This window comes from Rhipicephalus microplus, chromosome 3, assembly GCF_043290135.1.
Source record: "Rhipicephalus microplus isolate Deutch F79 chromosome 3, USDA_Rmic, whole genome shotgun sequence".
Classification (NCBI taxonomy): domain Eukaryota; kingdom Metazoa; phylum Arthropoda; class Arachnida; order Ixodida; family Ixodidae; genus Rhipicephalus; species Rhipicephalus microplus.
In genome coordinates, this window is record NC_134702.1 from 182,790,916 (window position 1) to 182,817,537 (window position 26,622).

General features: G+C 45.4%; 1 protein-coding gene across 1 annotated transcript in view; it reads right to left on the bottom strand.

Moving 5' to 3' along the window:
• Positions 1-1,094: 1,094 nt before the first annotated feature.
• LOC142804072 (uncharacterized) overlaps positions 1,095-26,622 on the bottom strand; it is a 46,929-nt gene continuing 21,401 nt past the window's right edge. The window contains exons 2-3 of the mRNA XM_075890621.1: positions 7,420-7,575; positions 1,095-1,904 (exon numbers count right to left, since the gene is read on the bottom strand). Coding sequence (XP_075746736.1) covers positions 1,620-1,904; positions 7,420-7,575 — 441 coding nt within the window. The 3' untranslated portion in view covers positions 1,095-1,619. The remainder of the gene's footprint in view (positions 1,905-7,419; positions 7,576-26,622) is intronic.

The window sequence follows — 26,622 nt, forward strand, 5'->3', positions numbered from 1 at the left end:
CAGTTTCAATGGAGTCGGGAAGGTTGCTTGTACCGAAGGCAACTATGATGTGCTTTGTTTGGGTCTGTTTATCATCTTGCCTGACTGTTATTCTTTGTACTTTCACTGCATTTTCTTCTTGCCAGCCTTTGAGCAATTCGCTTTCAGACAGCTTGAGGAGGTCATCATCAGATATGACGCCACGCACTGTGTTCATCGACCTATGTGGGCCTACTGATACTGGGATGTTATCAAATGCTAAGAGTTTTGTGAGCTTGTCGTACTGAGCCTTGTCGCGAACTTCTAGAAAGAGATCGCCATTCCCCATCTTTGTTACTTTATAGCCAGGGCCAATTGCATCTGTGAGCGTTTTCGAGACAATAACTGGTGAAATAAATCGAACTGTTTTATTTTCATTTTGGCTGTGGATTACATGGTACATGGGGAAGGTCTGTTTAGGCTGTGCAGTAAAGAAGCTGTCATCGGTGCACCAGCTTTTCAGGCGGCGATCAGGGAGTGCGGGAAAAGTGTTTTCCATATGAAGCATTTTCAATTCGGCGGCGATGGTGGCCACCCATCACCAAGCCCGACAAGGGGACGCTACAAGGTTGAATAGTGAACACTTGGAGACGCCAGCCATGCGTCACCGCTATAACCGAATATAACTACCCAAGGTTGGGTAACTACACAGGGTTAATCCTCGCCGCCAGAAAATTTGGAAGTAAACGGAAAAGAGAAGACGACAGGACAGATAAAAAGTGAGCGATAAAGACGAAGATGTAGGTAGAGAGAGATAGGAAAAGGCGACTGCCGATTACCGCTGGGGTGGGTCAGCCCAGCGGTGCCGTCTACGTGAAGCTGGGACCAAATGGGTGTGTTGCCTCCGCCGGGGGGCCTTAAAGGTCCAATCATCCGGCGTCGGCTCAACCCCCGAGGATCCCCTTTTCTCCGGACACGGCAAAGCCACGCACGGCTAGGCGTGGGAAGGAGTCAAAACTCCCCCGTTAGCTCGGGTCCGTGGTGTCGCTACACACCAAACGCCTATTTGCGCAGGCACCCCTGTGGGGGCGTTCACATGAGTAGTAGCGCCATATTTGTGCAGTGTACTGAATGGGTTTGAAGAAAAAAAATAGACAGGCAGATATATCATGGTCATGTCAAAATAGCCTGACAGAAATCATCACTGACCGCAGTACTAGATGTGACATGCGTCTCAAGACCCAGTACCCACTTTCAAATTTATTACGTCTTCCATGGAGTTGTACGCAGCTGCTTCGTAAATTTTATTATTCGCTTCTCTGGGTACGCCGCAGGCAATGTAGAGTACTGGTACAGGGTTCAAACACACGAGCCTTCTGGAATACTTGCGCAGTCCACGGAGAAACCCGCACCAGTGTGTTGCCGAGATGAATGCAGCTTCTGAGAATAAAACAGCACCGAGAGGAAGATCGTCACACTCCACTGCACAATACAGCAACTGGCATTCAAGCTTCCATGTCTCTGCTGACCAGTTTTTGGAGTCACTCGAACACGGATTGCAATGACAAGAAAATTGGCAAAACTGCCCTAGAAAAATAATTTAGCACCCTAAATTTCAAAACAATGTTTTGGCAGAGAACCAATGCTAAGTAGTGTTCCGTCTAATCCCGTCTGTTCTGGCGGGCACCGCCACTGAAGATGAGCGCACCGAGCAGACCGGCGCCCAATGCCACGGCACCGACTATGGTTGCAGGCTGTATGTAGTTGGTCACAACAGTACGGGCGTCGACCTCATCAGAGGGCATTTCAATGTCCAGTTCATGCAGGAGGTCTCGGGCCCATTTCTGGCAGTTGTTCTGTGTGTAATGGTACTGGCCGGAGTCACACATCTTCCTCAGTAGCTGGTCAATGCGTTCTTTCGGAATGTTCCGCTTCGCGAGATATCTCTGCAAAAACAAAGAAGCCAGTGAGGGTGTGCTGGGCTCGAGCACTCAATATAGGTGACAAAGTAACTGGAGTACAAGTACATGCAAATGTGGTGCAACAGAACGGCAGCAAATAGTACGTATTAAGTTTAGCTATAGGATTCGACAGCGGGCGCCACTGCACAGTTAATTGCACACAATTGTTAAATATAAAAAAGTATTCACAAAAGAGATAAAACACCATCGTTACAGTACACACTCACTTCAACACTTTGATACCAACACTTCAATACTACAGGCACGAATTCACAACTCTATTATGGTCTGCATTGTAGCTTTTAAGTTTACCGCACAAGTAGCACAATAGATGAGTCTGAGTCCAAAGTTTTGCGTAAGGATGCGCATGTTTTACAGTGCGTTAGGAATTAATTGCATTTTCAGACTGTATGCATAGAAAGGCATGCACATGATTGAACAGTTTCAGCTTACAGTGATAGGATACAATAATTAAAATATATTTGTGGGACTCCAAAAATTACACTGCGCAGTGCATAATAGCAACGACACAACATAGACTGCTGTGCGTTTTATTTTCCTCTTTTCTATAGCCTCTTCAATGACAAGCGCGTACAAAACTGTCGTGTTATGTACACAAAGTTGCCTAATAAGTGATATTATGCATGTGTCATCATTCAGGTCTGTCCGAACGATGAAGGTAGTTCGATGGCTTTGCAGCAAAAGAAAAATTTAATGGCGCAGATTGACTAGCGTTTTATTACCATTTGGAATGAACATACAAGAGCGACGCCCATTGATGACAACGTCAGCGTTGTGGGGAAAATGCCATGTATCTGTACAAATTTGTCAGAACACGCTTGCTCCGAAGTCCACAATCTTCACAGTCTATGCAAAAAAGACTGGATACAGCAGACACTCATGTAATATATACTTGGCGACAACTTTATTCGGCAGCCGGGTAAAAGCTAAGCAACAAGAGGGCATGCCTGGTAGCGCGCAATTTTTTTCATTCACCTTGCTGTAGTAAGTGCTGCCTTATCTATAGTATAACTCAAAATCCAGCTGCACGAAGTCGTAGGTAAAATACAATATTGTCCAGTTTGTAAAAATACCCTCTCTTCTTCTCTGTTCTTAAACAACAACACCTTTTCAGCTAGCTGGTTTCACAAAGTAAACCAGATTTACGTGGTGAGTAAGTGTGCAGCCGCATACGCGCTTTTAGATCTCCAAGCAAAATGTACTCGCAATGTGACCCTAAGATGTACACTGAACAATCTTGAGACATTTTCCTGTGCACATTTTTTTTCTGTATGCAATTTCCGAAAGGTGTTAATGATGACAGTAAGCCAATCTGATATCATCCATAAACAACCGTAATACTTGCGGAGCAATGCGTATATGCGGAAGCCTTCGCTCCAATGTCAATATAGTTGGCACCGAGTATATACGACTATATGGCTCCTGAGCCTTTATAGTGTTTGGCGTAGAGGAATGTCATTATGTCGTGGTGATGTGAATGGCTGCCGTGTTAAAGCAAACAGTAAAGAAATAAGTTCAAAATGGCTGCCTATAATGGATAATTGTGTTACATATACACTCTTTGAGGCCGTCGAGTACAAGAAGCTAAGCTGTCCGAGATTCAATTTGGAATGTAGATTTTGAATAAGTGCGCGGAAAATTCGTCAGGGCTCAAGGATTCCTTCCTACAGGTTCTAAGTTTGCACCCTGCTATTTGAACGTCTTCAACATTTTAACTTACGTTCCAGTTTACCTGACACAGATTTACTGAGCTGACGTCATAAAGCACTTGTGTGGATGACTCACACATGCAGCACGGTAGTACTCCCTTCGAGAGCCATCTGTGCTACCCTAACATTGAGCTTGGAATGTGCAAGAACACGCCAGCATTGTAAATTATTTTGTGCATGACGAGAACCGGAAACTATAGAGCTGTTTAGTGTTTGCGGAACCTTTTCAGAGGCAACTACGTTTGCTCTAATAATTTGTTAAACACTTATCGACAGGTAACCGCACATAACAGACAGTTAACAACAGATAATAGTTCAAGAGTGTAGGAGTTCGAGCTTGTTGGTAAGGCTTTGTTGATACGAAACAACGCGAAAAACGAGGACACGAAAAGAAGCAAATGTGAACGAGCGCCGACTAATAAATAATACGTTTATTTTTGGCAAGCACAAATAAACAGGCTTCTACACATGACAGGAGAGGGCAAGGGGATGGAAAAAGGGCGTGTGCCTCACTTATACATGGCATACACTTGACGGTGCAGATATCTTACAGCTTGTTTCTGTTTGTTTGTTTCGGTGCGCTTGTTTTTCACACTGTTTCGCAATAATGAAGATAATAGTTGATTCCTTGCGAGTAAAGCAACAGGAAACCTGAAAAACGTACACCTCATTTCACAAACTCATACTAGAGTTGAATATCTGGCGAAGTGTTGAAATATGGGATGTTTCTTTAGAGTGTATAAAGCCCCGCCGCCGTGTTCTAGTGGCTATGGTACTCGACTGCTGACCCGCAGGTTGCGAGATCGAATCCCAGCTGTGGCGGCTGCATTTTCAATTGAGGCGGAAATGCTGTAGGCTCGTGTGCTCAGATTTGGGTGCACGTTAAAGAACCCCAGGTGGTAGAAACTTCCAAAGGCCTCCACTACGGCATCTTTCATAGTTACATGGTGGTTTTGGGATGTTAAACCCCAAGTATCAATCAGTTAGATAGTATAATAAAATCCCACTGTATAGAACATGAAGCACTGACAGGTTTTTGACCGAATCCAGAGAATAACACATTAAGCACGCAATGCCTCCTTAAAGAACGTGACTGAAAAAAAAAGTACCATGTCATGCGTAGCGCAATTGCACGAACCCTATAGCTTCGAAAACTGCACGAACAAGGCATTCGAAAACTGTGTACGGTTGAAAACTTCCTTTTGGAGAGAGACCTGTAAAAACATATTTTTAAGTATGTTACATATCAGCGCCTTGTTTTTTTTTTCAGTCTTTGAAGACCGAAGAATGAGGGTACTGTCATATTTGAGGGCCATTTCTAATTCCAGATATTCCTTAAATTTACTTTTAGTAACTAATTGAACATAGAAAAAAAGCTTCATCTGTAATCATTCTACTGAAATGTACGATTGAAAAAATAATATTGACGCTGAACACAAAGCCGACCTGAATATGGATGTGCTCGTAATCAGAAAGAAAGCTGGGCTAATTGGTAGATATATACAGTAAACAGACAGGGCGTGTTTGTAAGCATGGACTTACCAAAGAACTTCATAGACACCTCACACGTCGATGAACAACAGGAAAGGCACACGACGGTATAAAAGAAAGAGGCGCGAAGCCCTATCTGCGCATGCTCATACCATAGGTGAACCACTCAATTCGACCCGCGTAGGGGTCTATGTGAAAGATAACTATTAAGACAGTTTGTTTCGATTTTTAAGCAGGGTAATCAATAGTGAGCTCACGCATGCGCTATCACAGCTATCGGTACGCCTGGCTTCGAACAATAAACGCGTTTCTTCGTTCTCATGCTGGTGAAAATCACGCGTTCATCGAATTTTGGCGTGCAATAATACTCTCGACTATTCGCAAATGGATTAGATAGTGAGCCTCCGGTTAGCGATATCTTATATTTCTTTACACTCACTCTCACTTGCGTCTCTGTTTTCAGCACGATCTGCCTTTATTATACCATCAATATGGGCACATCATTGCACAGCGCCGCCTCTATTCTGGGCGAATATTTTGGCAAAATTCACAAAGAGGCGTCGGCGTTTGCTTTGACTGCTACATGTTTAGTACTTTTGTATTCCTAGAAATAATCTGACAACTATAAGCGCGCACGTCTTAAAAAGGCACGCATCTCTACAAAGTGCATGATGACAAGTGCGCGAAGCTATAGGATTTATAAGGTCCATAACGTCTACGTCAGAGTCGTGTACTAGTATAAAGGACGGACACATGGACGGGTGCACGAATGCATGGACGGATGGACAAACGGACGGCGCAGGTAATCATGTATTGTAGTGTCATATATTCATTGATTTACAGATCAAGTAGGCTTTTTTTTCTTTACATAGATGTTTTCTCCGATGGAGGCGGCAATGTTGTAGGCCCGTGTACTCAGATTTGGGCGCACGTCAAAGAACCCCCGGTTGTCGCAATTTCCAGAGCCCTCCACTTGGCGTCTCTCATATTCATATGGTGGTTTTGGGACTATAAACTCCCCAAATTATTCAATATTCAATTATTTACATAGATGTTTTCGTTCTTCATTGTGCAGGTGTTCAGTTTTGGTTTTGTGGAGCGCGACGCACGCCAACAAGACTCAGCCCTCATGAGCTCCACCTTTAAAAACATGGAGGGCGCTTGAAGAATATACGACGCGATAGCGTAACTGTACCAATTTCACATCGGTGTCGGCGTCGTTGTTTTTCAGCGAACACTCAGTAATAACCTTGAGGTAAAAATTAAAAACTGACGCAAATGTTATAGTTATGAAGCCGAGCCGTAATGGAACCCCCGCCTGCATTGTAAGTAGGCGTTCTACCACGAAACCAGAACCGTGCCCCAAGCTACCTCAGATATATATTCCGCACGTGTGTTATTTAATGCGTCCACTCACAATAAGGGATATTCACTGCTTGGGCGAGCCTAAAATCTCACCAGTCGTCTCAACATGTGAGTTGCACAAACAATATATGGTTTAAACCTTCCATACCCAATACAAAACGCTCTGCCATAACCCATCGTGATCAGTCACATCAAGAAAAACGGCATACTGTCTTAGGGCACGCCTAGTGGTTACCTCGCTTGTAGTATCCACTTCGCAAAGGCACTTTTAATATGCACTCTAGGGTAGTTTCAAAATGCGCTAAGTTCCTTTCCTCGCGGCGTGGCTGACTCGACAGGAACATGACACCTGGCTAGCAATTTAAAGCACAATGCCAAAGTTGCGATTAGACTATCACGTTGAATTCTTGCAGGCGAAGCTCAAGCATCGTCAAAGTTTTTTATTTGATTGATTGATTGATTGATATGTGGGGTTTGACGTCCCACAACCACCATATGATTAAGAGAGACGCCTTGATTGATTGATATGTGGGGTTTGACGTCCCACAACCGCCATATGATTATGAGAGACGCCATAGTGGAGGGCTCCGGAAATTTAGACCACCTGGGGTTCTTCAACGTGCACCCAAAGCTGAGCACACGGGCCTACAGCATTTTCGCCTGTTCTTTTCTTTTAATCAATCTCGAATTTTCACTCACGGACCACGCAGATATTTCATTCACAGCCAACAAGGCACATGCTCGATTTACTCTGAAAGGAGCTCCTGAACGCCAATGCATTAAAAAAAGCCGGTTTAATACAGACTTCGGTCCGCAAGGCCCTTGGCCAATCGTCACCTGCTTTCGGTGCGCGCCACAAATTCAAGAGTCGACTCTACTCTTCTGCCATATACAGCAATGTCGTTTATACTTACCTTCTTTCCGTAGTTCTCAAGAGCGGCCCTCTTTTTCCAGTACGTGCGCCCCGTCAGGTCTCCCTCGTGATTGTCGGCGTCGCAGATGAGCACCTCGTCCTCGCCGTAGTCGAACACGAGGAGCCAATGCATCGCCCACGAGTTGCCGCTTGCCGACTGCGACGAAGACGTTAGCAGAGAAAAGGCGTTGACGGCGCCATTGATGGAGCTGCCCTGCTGAAGCGGCCTACTGCAGAGGTACACCTCACACCAGTCAGAATACAAGCAACTTGCTTGCTTGCTTGTTCCTTTCTTTTGTGGCTCTCACCCACTAAGGGGGATTGGCCAAGAAGCCGGTGGTTAATGCAAGTAAATACCTATAGATTTTCTAGATTAGGGGAATATGATTACTGTGTTTTGACTGTGAAATTAATTTGGCGCAATGTAAAAAAAAGAAAGAAAAAAGGGGGAGAAATAATGGAATTTGTTGAATATCTGTAATGGAATCGTTATATGAAATTTTCCTGAAAGTTGAATCATTGCATTGTATCAGCTAAATAATAAGTGGTAGTGTGACTAGTAAAATTCGGGAGCTGATGGCTGACTCAGCAAGGTAATCTTCTTGTGTTATATATGAATTCGCAGAGAGCCCTGCAGATGTTCCTGTCGCTATGTCCCAATGAAATGGCCCCAAAAGACAAAATATTGGGAGTATTAAGTGATATTCCTAATTTTTTGAATAAAATTTCGAAGCAGTTTTTTCTTTGATTTTTGAATCGGTGACATGTGATAAGAAAATGGTCGATATGTTCAGGTTCGTTACAGCTTGAGCACAGAGGGGATGGCACCAGACCAGACCTGTTTAAGTAGAAATTAAGAGGTGGTACACGGCAACGTAATTTTGTTACCAATACTTCCAATTTACGCGTGGGACACCATTTATTATTCCATGTGAATTGCAGGTGCGAGAAATCTGGATTCGGTATAATGGTTTTTGATGAGTCTTCAAGAAGGGAAAGTTTTCTAAACCTCGCTGCTGTTACATAATACAAGCAACCCGACATGCTTGTTGTATTCCTCGACCTCTTCGTCGTCCAAGCAGTCTCTCAGCAACCACTCTGTAGCACGGCAGGCAGCTATCTGCGGAGGCAAGGTGGGACCGAACGGTCCCTGTTCGTTCTGTGTCAGATAAAGAAACACGCCCATTGCACGTATTCGCGCAAAGCAGGTTGAACAGACAAGACATAACTGAGATATCACTGTAACGGAGCTGCCATCTGCATCATACACGTTATCTTGTCCTGAGAGGGGCGATATTCCAACAGGGGAATCCCCTTTTCTCGGTGGCTTGCTTTTCTGCTACCTACTATAAGTCACAAAAGAAAAAAAATGCCAAGCCTCCATGAAACGCGTAGCACGAAGAGCGGCCTTTCAAAGCCTTTTCTTAACACTCTTTGAGTAACTGGTACAAACACACTTGCTGGGTACCCATGGCACCGTAAAGAATCATATTTTTGTGTACTAGGCTATCGTTCATCATTCTTCGGAGAAGCGTGGTATCCGTTGCAAACTTGCAAGAAGTTATGTGCACTATTTTATGCAGTGGCTGATGACGATGAAGATTTATGCCTGAAATGGGTATGCGCCCCTCACCCCTAAAAAAATAAGTAAAAAAAGGTGGCAAATGCAAGCAAATACGTAGTAATTGCAACGCTTACAACCTCTATTTGACTGTTACTAACATTTTGCTACATTTTTACTACCTACGTTAGTAAACAGTAATTAGCTGCAACATTTACTAAGTTCTCGCTACCTGTTCAGTACGTAGGTTAGTAAACAGTTATTAACTAGAATGAAAGAGGTAGTAACTGCAGCAATTACTAACTTTCTCGCCCTGTTGCTACCTTTTTACTATCCAGCTGTTGGCTGTCTAATCGAAAACGGTAGGTGATCCTTATTGTGACAGTTTATGAAAGGAGTCGTCTCCACGTATCATCTTTAAATTTGAAAAAAAAGACGCAGGAGATATCCACGGATAAAAAAAAGATTTTGTTTTAAAGTACGCAAACGAGATATGTAAACGTCATTCTAACATTGCCGTAATAGAGAAGTAGAAGTTAACTAACCATAATCAAGTTTTACACGCGCTGTAATAGACAATTAGAAGAAACTCAATAAATTATAGCAAAGTTAATAAGACAAGCAGATCGCAATTAACCAGGTAGTGGAATTCATCTGGAGTCCCTCAATACGGCGCATGGTTGGTAATGGTTAGGGCAGTAACAGTTACTAAATGCTGGTTGTGACAGCAAATGTAGTAACTGTTAACAGCCTGGCGGCCAGTAACTGCGCTTACCACAAGGGTTGTGACATATGTGACAAACCATTACTACCTCAAAGTTAGCAAATACTATGCCATTTTTATGAAGGCAGTTAATAGGTGAAGCAGAACAAGCTTTTGTAATGGGTTGGGTCATTTAACGACCAACTCTTTACGCAATTCTCATTGTGTGACACCTGGTTGTTCCTTTGATCTTTTAACCGCTTTATTACTCATTTAGCGCAATTCTTTTCCCGACATCAAGCCTGCAGCCGCAGGCCAGTTTTGAAAGTTTCAAGGGCCGGCGTGGCTCACTGGTAGAATACAAGGTTGGCACGCAGCGGGCTCATGTTCGCATCCGTCTGTGTCCTTCGTATTTTTCTTAAAGACGATAGTCTTTCTTGGGGACCTTTGACGGAAAAATTTTGGTCTGTCTGTCTGTCTGCATGTACATTTGTCAGTTTGTATGCCCTAACGATACCTCAAACGGCACCAAACTGCCAACCCCACCCGCAGCGCCCAACAATATTGCTCAAGGTATAGCGTTCATAGTTGTGCCATTGTCAATAAAAAGCAATTATTCCGCATATCAGAGGCGCCACAACAATGCTTCGATGTTTTGTATGTGTGCCTTTATACTAGAAAAAGCACACTCAAGTAACTCTAAGGAATGTAGCGTTTAATCGCGCTGCGCCTACAGTGCAACGCGATGCTCAGAAAGGTGTTTCCAAAGCTTTGCTACGACGTCACGGTGGTGGCATCTGTCCGTCGCTTTGCGTTCTAGTTCTCATCGCCTCCGAGAAAGGCGCGCATCTTTCTCCGTGGGCACTCACGCCTTCCTTTATTTTCGAAGATAACTGCCAGATGGCACTTGTGCCTAACGTGCCTCGATGCGCTCGTTCGCCTCCGCTCCACGCTCGATGCACTTCTAACGCAGCGCCTGCTGAATACCATTCACCGATATTCTTGCGCAGAACATCAAATAAACGTTTTGTTCACTCTCTCCAGACGCAATTGATTTACTGAGTTGTTTTTTTTATTTCTTGTTATATTGGTTACGGACACTGACGGCTGTGGCAGCGGACAGCTTCGGCGCCACACGCGACCCGTGTTCTGATCTCATAGCAGCTTTCGCTGTGAGACACGCACTGCTTCCAAACGCGCACAAGAAAGAACACACGAGGGCATGCGCAAGATGTGTTCCTTCTTGCCCGTGTTTTCCAGGCTGTGCCTGTTTTCCTTTTTGATATATATTTATGCGAATGAGCCCACGTTCAAATCTTTTAAGGCCAGTAGCTAACCTGTATCGTTCACCGACATTTGCCTGGCTCTGGCTTATAGCTTGGTACTAAAAATGGCACTCTTTGGGATACTCAATAAAAGGATACAATAAATGGCACTCTTTGGTATCACTCAATAAAAAGCTTTAAGTAAATGTACATCCTTCTTTTTCATCCTTTGTGGCGTACCTAAATCTATTGTGGGTGTCAAGTCTGAATTTATATGTACCCAGAAAGTGAAAAAGAAGAGGTACCTAAAAACAATGAAAGCCTAGGTAAATAAGCAAGTATTATTTTTGGAACGAAGCGCCAACAAAAGTATAGCGTTAAAAACATGGCAGCATATCCACGGCGTCAATGATGGATAGTGGGGCGGAGCATCCCTCCGTCCAATCGTTCTTGCTTCCGTCCATCCATGCGTGCGTCTGTCTGGCCGCCCATGCGTCCATCCGCCCGTCCGTGCGTGCATCTGTTCGTGCGTCCACACGTCCATGCAGCCATCCATGAGTCCGTCCATGCATCTGTCTGTGTGTCCGTTCGTCCATCTATTGAACACTCCAAGCACCACCCTCTGGCATCTTTTCATTATATATCCCTCTTATAGAAGCACCGCCATCCAGCGGACATTCTAAGGACTGAACGAGAGGAGGCACACGCACACTTTCGTACGGCTTGCGCTTCGTGTCTACTTGCCACCTTTAACCACCTCGAGTTCGTGGTATATACTAGTTCACTGTATTCATAGCACTGCGGCCCAATGCTCGCTAAACCTTTCTAAAATCTAGGAGGTTACGCACAGCGAGTACAACGTAGCAACCATTTCTTGTCTTCGGTGCGTTGTTGAACAATAAAAATTCACAGAGTGCGCGTTCACTATAAGCCGAATTTTCCTGTCTCTCATTCCCCCTTAGCAGCCATTGGCATGTACATTGAGCGCTATCTTTTGTTTTTCAACAACTCACACAAGAAGTCTCTCACCGGCACCACTTTGGACGTCAAAGTCTTATACTTGTTACACACTACTACAACGGCTACAAGGGACGAACGGCTGCCGCTATAAGGAGCTCCGCCCCTAAAAGATGGTGAACACTGAGTGACGTATGACATGTTTCTGGGTGCAATGCTCCACTGGTCTTTCGTCCTCTGATAGATGTACATGTGGGCGATTATTATTTATGAATAATGACTACACACTCTATTACGAGCCGTGGGATAGTTTTGCACGTAAATGACATGAGGCATGGCTATAACCTATTAAAAATGGATTCGTTGGTTCGTTTCACCAGACAGCAGTGGCTCAACCCACCACGGGTGATCGGCCATAAATCGCGCGGTAGGGAGATTTTGAAAAAATATAGGTTGGGGGATGCCGAAAAAGATGTTTTTAGGTACACGAAAGAACTAATTGTGCTAACACTATATTACGAATTGTTATAGACGAAATAATAATAATAATAATAATAATAATAATAGTAATAATAATAATGTATGGTGCAAAAGTACATGAAACAAACTGATGACCGGAATAAGTAATGAGTATGTACTTTGGACATTAGCATGGTAGACGTTTTGATTCATTTATATGGTTATATTCCGCTCCATATATGTCCCTGTTGCAATGACCCAGAGCCGAAGCCTCTAGGGAGAACGGTACCGTTCCAGATAGCTGAAACCTATGTTTAGGAAAGCTGGGGCCAAAAAATTTTGCCCTGAATTTCGGTAATTGTAGAATTTTGTGAGAAAGTCTTATATGGTTTCCGCTTGTGTACAAGAGTAAGAGTGGGGGGAAGAAACAAAGCAAAGTCTGTATAAATAAAATTTCACAGGGGGCAATCCTGCGTCGCAATTTAGTAAATGTCACTTTCAGTTGTCCTGTTGCACACCATGAGCTTAAACCTACGGTGCTTAGAATCTGCGCCATTTAAAAAGAGAAAAGTTGGTGTGTTCCTGCCGTATGGAGAAATTTCGAAATCGCGCGATTGTATATTGACAGCAGGGTCTTAGAATATTCAGGCCGGGCCCTGAATTGATACTGCCGCCACTGTGTCCGCTGTTTCATTTAGTGTTAGTGCGTTGAGACCTGGCAACCACACTAAATGTAAATCACGAACAGAATTGGGCATAGCTGTATAAAATTCTGATAAACAAGGCGATGTCTTCGGTACTGTCAGAACGCTGCAAACGAATAAAGAATCAGTCAGTATAACCATCAAAATTGGGAGCTTGCGTATGGCCAGAATGACTGCCACTAATTCTCCTGGAATATCGGCGTAAAATCGAGCAGTCTGAGTGAAAAACAACAGTTTGGTGCTCTTGTATGGATGTCCACTCGCGCTTTCTCGGCATTGCCGCAAGCTTCTGTGGCTATAACTGAACTTATCTATAGGGTATGGAGGTGGTCTTCCATCAACCAACTCAAATATCTAATCGGCAAAATTTTAGCAATTTTTCGAAATGTGTCATCAAACTTTGTCCTTACCGTAGGAATTCCTACCTGTGAGAAACCCACGTCCCAGTTTTTACCCCTAATGGCTTTCAGAGCTTTCGCACATAGACTATTTGAGATCGATGTAGCCGAGACCACTCACAATAAAAAATATATGGATGGCTCGCTTACAAATACGTATTGGGAGTGTGTCTGTTGGGAGCGATAGAGGTTTAGAAATGTTTGAACAGTTAATAAGCGAAGCCTGGTTTTTTAGAGGAAGCAGATATGCTCCGTGATGAACAAAATTGTTAGCAACAAACTTAGGGATACCTAAACATATGTGCAATGCCTCACGTTCTAGATCGAGAAGAGGCCGTAATTTATAAGTGGATACCCCACAGAACAGCACACATCCAAACTGTATTTTTGGGCAGACACACATGCAATATATCATCCAAAAACTTCTACGCATTCGAAATCGACCATTTTTGATACGCAAGAACAACCCAATCGCACGTAATCGCTTAGACGCAATATATTCAATATGTGAACTATATTTCACATTTGCAGTGTATATTATACCCAAGTACTTTAATAAGTCTACTTGTAAAATAAAGTCCTGGCCATGCATCGACGCGATCCGCACTGGAGGGCTAAATGTAAATGCAAGAGGAGCACTTTTGTTAATAATAAATGACATGCACAGGTTGCTAAGCCATAATTTTTTGGTATCCAAATATTACGGCAAAAGTTTGTACAACGAGTGTGTCTTGGCAAGCTGGAAAGAAAGCTATATTGTCTGCGTGTACATACACTTGCACATTATCGTGAGTAGGAATAGAGCATGATATTATATTGAATAAAAATGATAAAATAACGGATCCCGAAGAAACCTTTTTCTCTGTTTATATTGTTTAGAAAATAGCCCATTTTGCAAACAATAATATATACGTCGACATAAAAATTTTGAGTCCATGCGATTAGATATACGGGAACGTTGACACTTCAAAGTTTACTAATCAAGATGGCGTAATCCACGTTGCCATACGCCTTAAAAATATCTAAGATCACCAGAGTGGCGTATAGAGTTCTGTGCCGAGCAAGTTTATTTATAGCTTCTTGGTCAACATGGGCACATCATATGGGGCACCCAGCTGTAAATCCGATTTGAGATTCACTCAATATATGTTTTCACTCTACCTATCTCGCTTCATGTTTTCGCTCTACCTATTTCGCTCTTTGTTTTCGCTCTACCAGAAAAGTTTATAAAGTTAACAAGATCACTGGGAGACAATTGAAAGAATTTTTAACATTGCTGTAGTTGTGTTATCTGGACCTGAAGATGAAGCTGGGAGTGACTGTACTTCCTCTTCTATCTCTTCTAGTGTTGTTCTCTCTCTTCAATCTTTTCTAGTGTTGTTGCCTTGCATTCATCAGATTTTGCTGTGACTAGTAAGGTGGGGTAGCACTGACATAAAGCGATTTTTCAATCCTTTCTCAATTGCTTCCAATGACCGCAACAATTCTGCTGGTGATACAAAAATTAATTCTATATTTATTAATGAAGGAACAATCTCTTTATACCGCAGGAACCTAAACAGGATTTTCTTATTTTGGGCGGCGAAACTCCTTAAGCTGTGGGTCGTGCGTCCGCGACGTATGTAGTAGTAAGTAGTTGTAGTAGTAGTAGTAGTAGTAGTAGTAGTAGTAGTAGTAGTAGTAGTAGTAGTAGTAGTCGGCAGCCACCTCCGCGACCGGAATAGAGGAGCAGCACGCGCGCACTCCTTTGAATTGGGGAGGAAACCCGCACACGTTGATCATAAATAAAATGGTAGTTGTTTGTGATGAAATAATCTACAGAGACGAGAATCGGGGACTTCATATCCAATAAAATTTGCCTTGAATTTTATGCTTACTAGAAAAAACTAGTAACAGAACGACGCGCTTTTAGCACTATGTCACCAGAAAAGGTTGCCAAGTTAAACTCGCTAGGCACAACCTTCTTGGTTTTAGCAAGATTTAGCGAGGGTTAGGCCGCAGTGCTATGAACTAGCGGTGGCGAAAGGTGGGAAATACACACGAAGCGCGGGGCGTAAGAGAGAGCACTCGTGCCCCTCCTCTAGTACAGCCGTGTCACCTTTCGCTTAGTCCATGGAATGCCCGCTGGATGGCGGTAGTTCTATACGATGAATATATATGATGAAAAGATGCGATATGGCGGTACTTGGAGTGTTCGCTAGATGAACGGATGGATGGACAGAGAAACATATGCACGGACAGACAGACGGACGCACTGACGGACATACGGTCGCACGGACGGAATCATGCACGAACAGTTGGACTAACACGCAGACGGACGAACGCACGGACGAACGGAGAGACGGATGGATGCACAGACGCACGCATGAACAGACGCAAGGATGGACGGACAAAAAGAACGAACGGACGAACGGAAGCGCCGAGAGAGTGACGAATGCTATGCCTCACTCATCACCATACGCTCCGTGGATATGCTGTGATTTTTATTTTTTTTTGTCTGCGACAGGTAGGTAGGTAATCAACTTTATTGATTCACGAAGGAATAATTTGAGGGGGGCGTGTGGTAGGGAAAGTGGAATCAAGATGACGATGAGCCCTCGGGCCACTCTAGGTGGCCGGACACTGCTGTGCTTCGGCGACCCTTCTGGCCCAGCTCACTGTCCGGAGTTGTAAACCTGGTTGCGACCTGCGCAGAGCAGCCTCCCATCGCTCCTGGTGTTCTGACCCTTGCCACTGAGGCTTGAGTTTGTTTGGACAATTCAGAAATATGTGCTGGACGTCGGCTCTGGTGCTAGGACATAAGTTGCAATGAAGCGAGGTTTCGCCATGTGTAAAAAGGGAGAGAAGAAAAGGAGTCGTTACTGTGGCCGCTTGAAGTCTGCGCCACAAAGCCTGGTCACTTCTGGAGAGAGATTTTGGTGACGAGGAATACGTTAGTCGGGAATTTTGGTAAAATAGCGTGATATCCTGATAGCTGAGGAGTCGATCCCTGGCACCTCGAAGCGAAGGATGGTCGCTGTGAGTCTGGTTGGCGAGTGCTCGGGCTTGGGTGTGAGCAGCCGTGTTGCCTGGGTGTCCACAGTGCGCAGGGACCCAGAGGAAGGTGATGAGGTGATCAGGTGGAAGAGCTGATTCAAGAATTTTAGCAGCCGGAAAATGAATTCGGAAACTGTTGAAATTACGAATTGCAGTTTGTGAATTGAAAAAAATATACTCAGTGGAGGAGTGAACAATGGCTAAAGCAATTGCCGCCTCCTCTGCTTCCAGGAATTCTGTCGAATTTGGAAGGGACGCACTAGCGACCAGTTTTTTATATCCATCTACGACGGCTACCGTGAAAGCTCGATGATCTACATATTCGGCCGCGTCTACATAGACTGCGGGAGAATTAGGAGGGAAGCGCTTCTGAAGGGACTTGGCTCGAGCTTCCCGTCGCACCCGATTATGTTCTGGGTGAGTATTTTTGGGGAGAGCCGGGATTGGTAGGTTGCTGCTAACAGTGACGTGAACTGCGTGCGTGTCCATGGTGTGACCAGGAACGTTGATGCCCAGTTGGCGCAGGAGTACCTGTCCTGTTTCTGTGAGTGATAGCCTTTGATATTGGCTGTAAAAATGCGCCTCTACAAGCTCTCCAAGAGTGTTGTGCACACCAAATTGAAGTAGTTTATCCGTAGCTGTTGATTTAGGGAGATGGAGCGCAGTTTTAAAGGCATTACGAATGAGTCTCTCAAGTTGCGCGATCTGCGTGAGTGAGAGATAGAGGTAGGGGATAAAATAGGTAATTCTGCATAAGCAAAAGGCCTGTATGAGGCGGCGTGTGTCTGCTTCCCTCATGCTGCGATGATGATTGGATATGTGCCTAATGAGAGAAGCTGTATTATGAACTAAGGTTCGGATTAACTTTATGGTATCAGCGTTCAAACCAATGTCGGAAATAATAAGGCCTAAAATATTGATTTTATTGACCCTGCGAATAAGGGTGTCATCAAGCATGACTTGAATGTGACATGTATCTTGCTTTTTAAAGTTAATTACTAGGAGTTCCAATTTAGCCGCCGAGCAGGTGAGCCCAATATTGTTGGCGTGTTTAACAACAATGTCAGCGGCCAACTGGAGCTTCGATTCAATTTCGCCATTGTTGCCAGTATTGACCCAGATGGTGATGTCATCCGCGTACAAGGAGTGATTGATGGAAAAAAGTTTGGCGATTTCCCGCGCTAGCGGTACGAGAGTAACGTTAAAAAGGAACGGGGACAAAACCGATCCCTGGGGCGTTCCCTTGCTACCTAGCGTGAAGGGATCGGTTTTGAAAGTGCCCAACTGTAGGCAGACGGACCTATTGCTGAGAAAGGCAGAGACATACCTGTGCGTGCAAGAGCCTACGTTTAGTTCATTAAGAGATTGTAAAATCGAGGAGTGAAGGCATTATCAAAAGCCTTAGTCAGGTCCAATGCAAGGATGGCTCTGGTGATGTGTGGAAAAGTAGGATTTAGCACGTCCTCCTTAAGCTGCAGCATGACATCCTGAGTGGAAAGTCCCGCTTGGAAGCCGTACATGGTAAAGAAAAACAGTTTTTCTTGTTCTATGTATCGATTAAGACGATGTAAAATTACATGCTCCATCAGTTTTCCTGTACATGAGGTAAGAGAGATTGGTCTCAAATTAATAAGGTCTAACGGCTTATTATGTTTGAGTATGAAAGTCACCTTAGCTGAGTTCCATTCCTGGGGCAGCGTGCCCTGCTTCCATGGTTGATTCATGTAATCGGTAACAGCTGCCACTGACTTGGAGTCTAAATTTCAGAATGTCTTGTTAGTAATTCCATCTAGTCCTGAAGCAGATGTGGTGCGAAGTTTGCTTAGGGCAGCTCAAACTTCCGCCTCTGCAATTGGTGCATCCAAGTCTGCATTGCGAGCTCCATATTAGGTGGGTAACGATTCTCGCCTTGAGCCAGGGAAATACGTAGTTTTAAGAGCAGTTTTAACGCCTTGCCCTTGTTTTTCTACTTCAAACAAGAGTTTCGTAATTCGCTTATTACTTTCACATCGCGAGGAGCATGGGTCTAACATATGGCGAAGCAGGGTCCGAGAGTTTTTCATATGTAGAGTACCGTCGAGTCGGTAACATATCTGGTTCCATTGCTGCGATGAAAGTTCGGCGGCGTGTTCAGTTACAAGCTGGAATGTTTGTGACATTTCGCGTTTTAGTTTGCGATTATATTTTTGCTTGAGCCATCGTTTCTCCAAGCTCTGATAGTCCTCCCATAGGTGGGGTAGCCTGCTGTCTACTAGATCACGGATATGTGCTTCTGGGGCTACTTTTTCGCTAAGAGCTACACCCTCTTTAAGCTGAGACGCCCAGTCTTTGTAGTCTTGAATTTCTTTTCTCAGGCTTCGGTCTCAGATTTCGCGAAATTTGTCCCAGTCAACAATAGGTTATAAATGAAACTGTGGACGAAAATTGGCATAGGACAGTGTAATTGTTATGATTTAATGATCACTGCCGAGGTTGACCTCACTTTGTGTCCAGTTAGCTTGTCGCACATTTTTAGTGAAAGTAAGGTAAGGGATGGTATCTCTGCTCACACTGTTGCCAATTCGTGTTGGTAGCATGCAGTCAGTGACTATAGTGCACCTGTTTTGCTGAATGTATTAAAAAAGGCTGGTGCCCTTCCGAGTGTTTCTCCTTTAACCCCAATCTACGTGCGGGGCATTAAAGTCACCCGTTACAACAATGCGAGCAGAGTTTGCTATTTGGATGGCCCTATCGATTGCTTCAAAAACGGCCGTGAGGCCATCTCTAGGATGAGAATAAATATTCAAAATAAAATATGTGCCTTGTCTTGTACGACGTGGACGAAGTTCAAGAAGAAAGCAGTTACTGTAAAGATCGGAAAGATCATGCGCTATAAACAAGATATTCCTCTGTACATAAGTGGTAGCCCATAGGGAGCTAAGTTGCGAATGTACAGCCTGATAGCCGAGGAGTTTGAAAGCTTTTAAAGGCTCCTGTAGGAAGGTAACATCAGGGGCCCGTGTAGACCACTGTATATAAAGTGAGAGGTTGTCTCTATTGTTTCTTATTCCACGGCAATTCCATTGCCATATGCAGAGTGAAGAAGGTGAAGATGAGGCAAGGGTGCCGGAGGGGGTTATGGCTGCGGAGGCGCTGGAGAGGGTTGAGATTGTGGGAGAGATTCGAGCCGAGCAACTAACACGTGTAGAATACTCTCTATCTTATTGAAGCGTTCAGCAATTTGCGGAAAGCCTAAATTAACCTTTTGTTTGAGTTCCCGGTGTTCGTTCCGAATTTTTTGACTGGTGTTTTAAAAATCCTCCTCCGATGACTCGGGTTGCTCTGTTCTTTTATTTTTTGCTGGCTGTGGAGAGGAATCTATAATATCGGTCCCTGACTCGGCTCTATGACAGAGGGGGAGATGGATAGGGGTGGAGAAGACGTGGGTGGGGCAGCTGTAAGTGTACTTAAACGTTCCAGCACCAGAGCCAACTGTTGCTTTAACTCTTGATTCTCTCGCATTACACGTTCGAAAGTCTCCTGAGTTTTAGAATTTTCTTTAGCGTCAGAGAGCATACAACAGGAGCAGGAGGCTTGCTTCGCCCAGCTCACCTTTTTAGGTTTGGTGCTGAAGTCGCGGCTTTGTGATGCACTTTGTCCAGGGCTTTTGCCTTTGCTGCCACGATTTCGTCCAGGACTCCCGCTTCTGCTGCTATGGTTTAGTCCAGGACTCTTGCTTCTGCTGCTACGATTTTTATCGTCGATGCTTGAAAAAAACTCCTTTTCGAGCTTGAACTCGGGCTGCTCCTGCTGGTGCTCTTGTTGCGGCCTTTGTCGTGGCCGAGAGAGACGGCTGAAGCCACGCTGAAAGCATTGCTTGCATGCCCTGTCACCCGTCTTGTGAGCATCCCCAGAGATGACGCACTGTAGGGTGCAGGGATATTCCTCCGGGTGTTTCTGTCCGCAGCTTGAGCAAGTGAGGCGATTTGGCAGAGAACATTCATCTCGTCGGTGGCCGACTTGTCTGCAGTTTAGACACGCTTCACCTTCGGTCGAAAGTTGAAAACGGCGTAGAGGATGCCAAGCATTTTGACTGACGGAGGAAGCTCCTCAGCCATGAAGTGAATGAGCACTGAGCGTGAGGTACGCCCAATGTCCCTTGCTTGGACTATTGGTAGAAGGGGATTCGCCTGACGTAATTCTTGAAGCAAGTCCTGAGGTGATTCACCATTCCAAGCGCGGTAGATGATCCCTGCCCGTGCCCCGTCCGGGGGAGCTATGTACGCGTGAAATACCAGTTTTTTACCACGTAGCATGAGTTCTTGAATTTTGGCATAGTTGGCAACTCGGTCAACGCAAGCAGTGGATACGGTGAAAATATTCTTGGCCAGATTAATGCACACAAGATCTTAGTCGGCAACCACAGAGTGCAGTCCGCTGTTGGCAACTACAGCCGCTCGTAACTCTCCATCGTTGTATTGGGCCAGATCTACGCCTGCACTCGGACGAAAGACAATCTTAAAGTCATCGACTGGCAACCGTGGCAGTCGCTTTAAGCGAGGACGCGCCACAGCTGTGTCGTCGAGCTTTGAGGAAACGCTGGGCGGTGATTCCGTTTTGCGTGCTGGCGTTTTGGCAGCTGACCCCGCTTTACTTGACTACGTTCCTTTAGTTTCTTTTGACTGCTGTCAAGGTGAGCGTTGTCGGGCATTCAGGACTACACTCCATTCTTCTGGGTTGAATTCTGTGGCAGGTAAATCTGTGCCACTCACCTTGTATTTCATTGCGTTGCCGAATGAACTTGTGCACGCGCGTCGAAGCACGAGCCCGACGCCGGTGCCGGCGGCGTTAGGGCTGACGAGGGATCGTTCCCCAGCTCAGCAAGAGTTGAAGTTTGCAAAGCTCCTCAAGAACAAAGAGGTTTGAAGCCCTCACCAGCACTCTTGGCAACTTACTGAAGTTCAAGAGAGACCACTGTTGGCACCAAAAAAGCAGTCTTGGTTCAAGAAAAACTTCGTAGAATGCGGAGCCCATGCGAGGCACACCAGCCTTGCTTGGCCCCCTAGCGGACTCCTCTCCGACATATAACTGTTGTCTGGAGTTGTAATCTTCTTTGGTTTTGTCAAACGTTTGTATGATTGTAGCAGCAACATATCTACAGTCGTTCCAATTACGTGGACACTAGTGGTACAATAATTTACTCCATGCCACCTTTCATCACCTATAAGCACAATCACAGTCAGTTTTCAACCATGGTGAATGAATACTACTTCTAGTTGACTGCTTACTAAAGTTGGCTTTATTCATAGCGTCACCTAATAGTTTACATAAATTAAGGGCCTCTACCTGCTCACTTTGTCCTTCCTGTTGATTCAGGTCAGATAGTAATGTATTTTTAAGTTTGGTGTAATTAACATAAACCTGGACATATTTGTCTGTCGAAGGAAGCGGGCATGTTACTTCTAAAAATTTTGTTCGTGTCTGTTTGTGGCTGTTGTGATGATGGACAGGACGAAATAATACAATCTGGGTTATAAAAACTCAGGTCAACCACAAACTAGAAAAATTGCGAGAGTTTTACTACTCTTCGTTTTTTTATGAGATCGAGCCAACCCAAGAAATCGAAACTGCGCTAAATTTGGTGTTCCTCTTAATAACACCTGGTATAGTTTCATATTAAAACAGCATTTTACAACAAAGTTGGTTAAATTCTAAAGCAAACCTTCGTTCAAAAACTCAGTTTGAATGAGAATTCGGCCACTTGCTGAACCTGCCTGAATCGCAATGCGCCAAACTGATTTAATGAACAGACGCGTTTCCTTCGCGACCAACTGGAGAGCGCGATATCTAACCCGGTACTCTCAAAATATTGTGATCGTGGCTACGAATGGAAGTTTACGGAAACGTTAAAGTCGTGAAAGAAATAATGACCAAGAAAGTTACTTCACAAAGCATAAGTGGGGAGTTTGCCTATTCCTGAAGGCAGCGGTGCGCACGACCTGCTCTTCCACATCATATATATATTGAAATACAACGGTTGAGCTGACACTTTATTCAAGCAACAGCAAGATGGCGCCGATGATGAAGAGGAACGGGGCGAAGACTGATGATGGTTATTGACAGATGAGGAAGATCACGTCCAATGAATTCTTACACTAATTTCCGCCGTCGACGGAAGCGGCCAGCCTGCCCGCGAATTACGCTGGGGAACGCATACGAAAGGTCTGGAGACACGAAAAGTGCACAATCTTCGTCCCGCAGCAGCGTTGTTCAGAGGGGACATGAACAGGTGTGACAAGGTAGTTCACCAGTGAGGTCTGTTCGACAACTTTGTAGGGGCCAAGATAGCATGACTCAAGCGTCTCGCATAAGCCAGGCGTTTGCGCAGGAGTCCACAGAAGTACATCGTCACCAGGGCGGTAGAGAACGACGCGGTGAGTGGCATCGTAACGATGTTTGCGATATTCTTGGCTAGTTTCGGTGTTTACACGGGCAAGACGACGGCATCGGGCAACACGGGACGGAAACTGGTCGCAAACGAACGGTAAAGAGTTGACGGGGCCAGAAATGAATCAAACGTCGAGTGGTGATGTCGGTTGGCGTTCGTATACTAGAAAAAATGAAGAATAGCCTGTGGTTCGTTGAACTGACGTATTATATGCATACATGACAAAGGGAAGTATGACAACCCAGTTGCGATGGTCCGGTCGGGTATACATGGACAGCATATCACACAGCGTGCGATGAAATCTTTCCGTTAAGCCATTGGTTTGCGGGTGATAGCTAGATGATTTATGAACTGTTTTTGATGCTTGAAGAACTTCACAGAGCGTGCTTGAAAGAAATGCCTTGCCCCGGTCGCTCAAAAGAACACAGGGGGCTCCGTGACGTAAGTAAATAGCATTCAAGAAGAAAGTTGCTACTTCCGAAGCAGTTCCTGAAGTGATCGAGGCCGTCTCAGCGTACCGGGTAAAGTGATCAACGGCGGTGACCATCCATCTCTTGCCGTCTGATGTAGTTGGGAGGGGCCCAACGGCTCTGATGGACAAGGAAGTGGTTGTAGGGTCCCGACTGGAGCAGTCGTGGGCCGCTTGCGGTGTTAGCAAAGTGCGCACGAGGCAATATCTTTACCAACTGTCGTTGAAAGACCTGGCCAGAAGAATCGACTGCGGATGCGCTCGTAGTTTTGTAGTAACTCAACTGTCCTGACGTCAGGTCATCGTTGGAAGCGCGCAGAACTTTAGTGCGTAGTGTGCGTGGTACGACGGAAACTCATCGCTGGCCTTACGGGTGGAAAATGTATCGATATAGCACATCGTCCTCCAACTTTAATAGTCGGAGTTGTTTCCGGAGCCGGGAATTAGGGGAATCTCAAGCGCTGGTAAGCTGACCGATGATGTCAGTGCAGTAAGAATCGGCTCGCTGGTGAGTAGTAAGTACTGACGGACGGGTGGATGAAGGTAGGGAAGAAATGGCTGATATCGACGAGGCGTCCTCCGTATAGCCAATTTGACAAGAGGATGTGACGTGCGCCGAAAACTGCGGCCAATGTCATCGTGACAAAGCGTCGGCATCTTGATGTTGTCTTCCAGTCTTGTAGATGACGTCAAAGTCATAAGATTGTAATCGGAGAATCCAGCGGCCAAGTCGTCCCGACAAGTTTTTGATTGTGGACAACCAGCAAAGAGCATGGTGGTCTGTCACAACAGTAAAATGTCGACCATGTAGGTACGGACGACATTTTTGCATGGACCAGACAACAGCCAAGCACTCTTGTTCGGTTGTCAAGTACCTCTTCTCTGCAGAGGTCAGAGTGCGGCTTGCATACACAACTTTCTCGCGAAAGGCATGGTCGCGCTGGAGGAGTATGGCGCCGATTCCTTGTCCACTAGCCTCAGTGTGTAATATCGTAGGTGCCTTGTCATCGAAATAACCAAGCACAGGTGGGGATGTCAGTGCCTGCTTGAGTTTTTGAAATGAGGCTTCGCATTGATCATTCCAATCGATGGAACCTGTACTGGCAAGGAGCTTGTGGACAGGAGCGGCAATAGTGGCAAAATTGCGAATGAAGCGGCGAAAGTACGATGCAAGTCCAAAGAAACTGCGTAGTTCTTGGAGCGAAAAGGTCACGGAAAGTTGAGGACTGCGGAAATTTTGTCAGGATCAAGCTGGATGCCATCTTTCCTAAAGAGATGTCCTAGAACTTTTATAGCTGTGCTGCCAAAATGGCACTTCTTTGTGTTTAGTTGAAGTCCAGCATTAAAGAGACATGTGAGCACTTGATCTAGGCGTTGCAGATGATCAGCAAAAGTGGAAGAAAACACGACGATATCATCGAGGTAGCATAGACAAGTTTTCCACTTGAGGCCACGAAGAACAGTGTCGATCATCTTTTCAAATGTGGGGGGAGCATTACATAGGCTGGATGGCATTATGTTAAACTCATAAAGACCGTCCGGAGTAGAAAAGGCGGTCTTTTCTTTGTCTACTCGTCCATCGGTATTTGCCAACACCCGTTCCGAAGGTCAAGGGTGGAGAAGTACTGGGCGCCTTGCAATGAGTCAAGTGCATAATCTATACGGGGCATCTGATATACAACCTTTCGGGTAATCTTGTTGAGCGTGTGGTAATCAACACGAAATCGCACCGATCCATTCTTCTTTTGCACCAACACAACGGGTGATGACCAAGAACTGGTAGAGGGTCGTATGATGTTTCTTTTTAGCATATCGGTCACGTTCTCCTCGATAATTTTGCGCTCGGCCAAGGAAACTCGGTAGGGACGACGGCGTACAACAGTCTGACCGTCAGTGTCGATGCGATGATGCGCAACTCGGGTCTGTCCTAGTGCCGAAGCATTGGCGTCGAAGGAGGCCTAGTGTTTCGTTAGCAAATTTAGCAACACCTCACGTTGAGAAGCAGAAAGGTCAGGATTTATCCCGGGAGCAAAAGAGGAGGAAGTAACAGACTGGGTCTGTTGTGGCTGATCTGTCAAGGCGTCAAGAGAGACCAAAGATACCGGTTGGGTATCCACATAACATGATACTGCGGAACCTTGGGGTAGGAGGACAGGCTCTGGGGTCGGGTTCAGGGCAAGGATTATCGTAGCACTGTCTTTGAACCGCACCAGGTTGGAGGGGACTACAACGTTGCGAGCTAGACAGCTGCTGGAAGGGGTGAGAAGGACGTCACCATTGGCAATATTCGGAGAAGTGATGGTGATGAGTTGCTCCTGACCCGGGAGAAGTATGGATTCGGAAGCTGTAAAGAAACGCAATGGTTTTTCGTCGACGCGTTCACTGCAGAGATCGGTCTCGGTCATTTCGACTACACGTTGATGGCAAGAAATGAATGCAGATGCTGATGAGAGAAAGTCCTAACCTAAATTTAGTTTATGAGCACATGAAATTAAGACAGCGAAGGTGATGTGATGACGAATACCATCGATGAAGACGCGCGCTGTACATTGGGGCGATGGTTTAATTATTGCTCCAATAGCCCCAATCAAAGATGATCCAAGGTAGGGTGTCTTCACTTTCCGCAATCGAGAACACAAGTCGGCACGCATAACTGAAATTGTTGCTCGCGTGTCCACCAAAGCCAACACCCGCACACCTTGCACAGTTACCAATAACATGTTTGACGGTCGTTTAGGAGGACTTCGGTCATTTCGCCGCGATGCAATTTTCCCTCCAAAAAACTGCACTGTTTAGTTTTCCGATCGCTGGGCAGCCAGTTGAGAGACAGGCCGAGGTGGTGAAACAGAGCGTCGAAGTGGCGAAGGGGAGCGTGGTCGGGATGCACGTGTATTGTTGGTCGTGTTGGAAATGCGCACAGGAAACGGTGAGCGGTGGTTGGAACGACTATCGGCATAACGGTAGTAACCTCGAGCACATGTGTCGTCTCGTTCGAAAGCGGCAGAAACACGACGTTCATCTTGCTGCTGACGTCGACAGACCCGGGAAATGTGCCCTCGAATTCCACAGTAGTAGCCAATAGGCCGTGGGGCCCGCCAGGAAGAATGGTACGTTGGGTTCGGTGGACGGGGGACTAGAGGTGCAAGATTTTCAGGATCAGGCACAGGTGGTGGTACTTGAGAGCGCGAGGGTTGCATTGAAGCGATCTGTGCATACGAAGCGAGT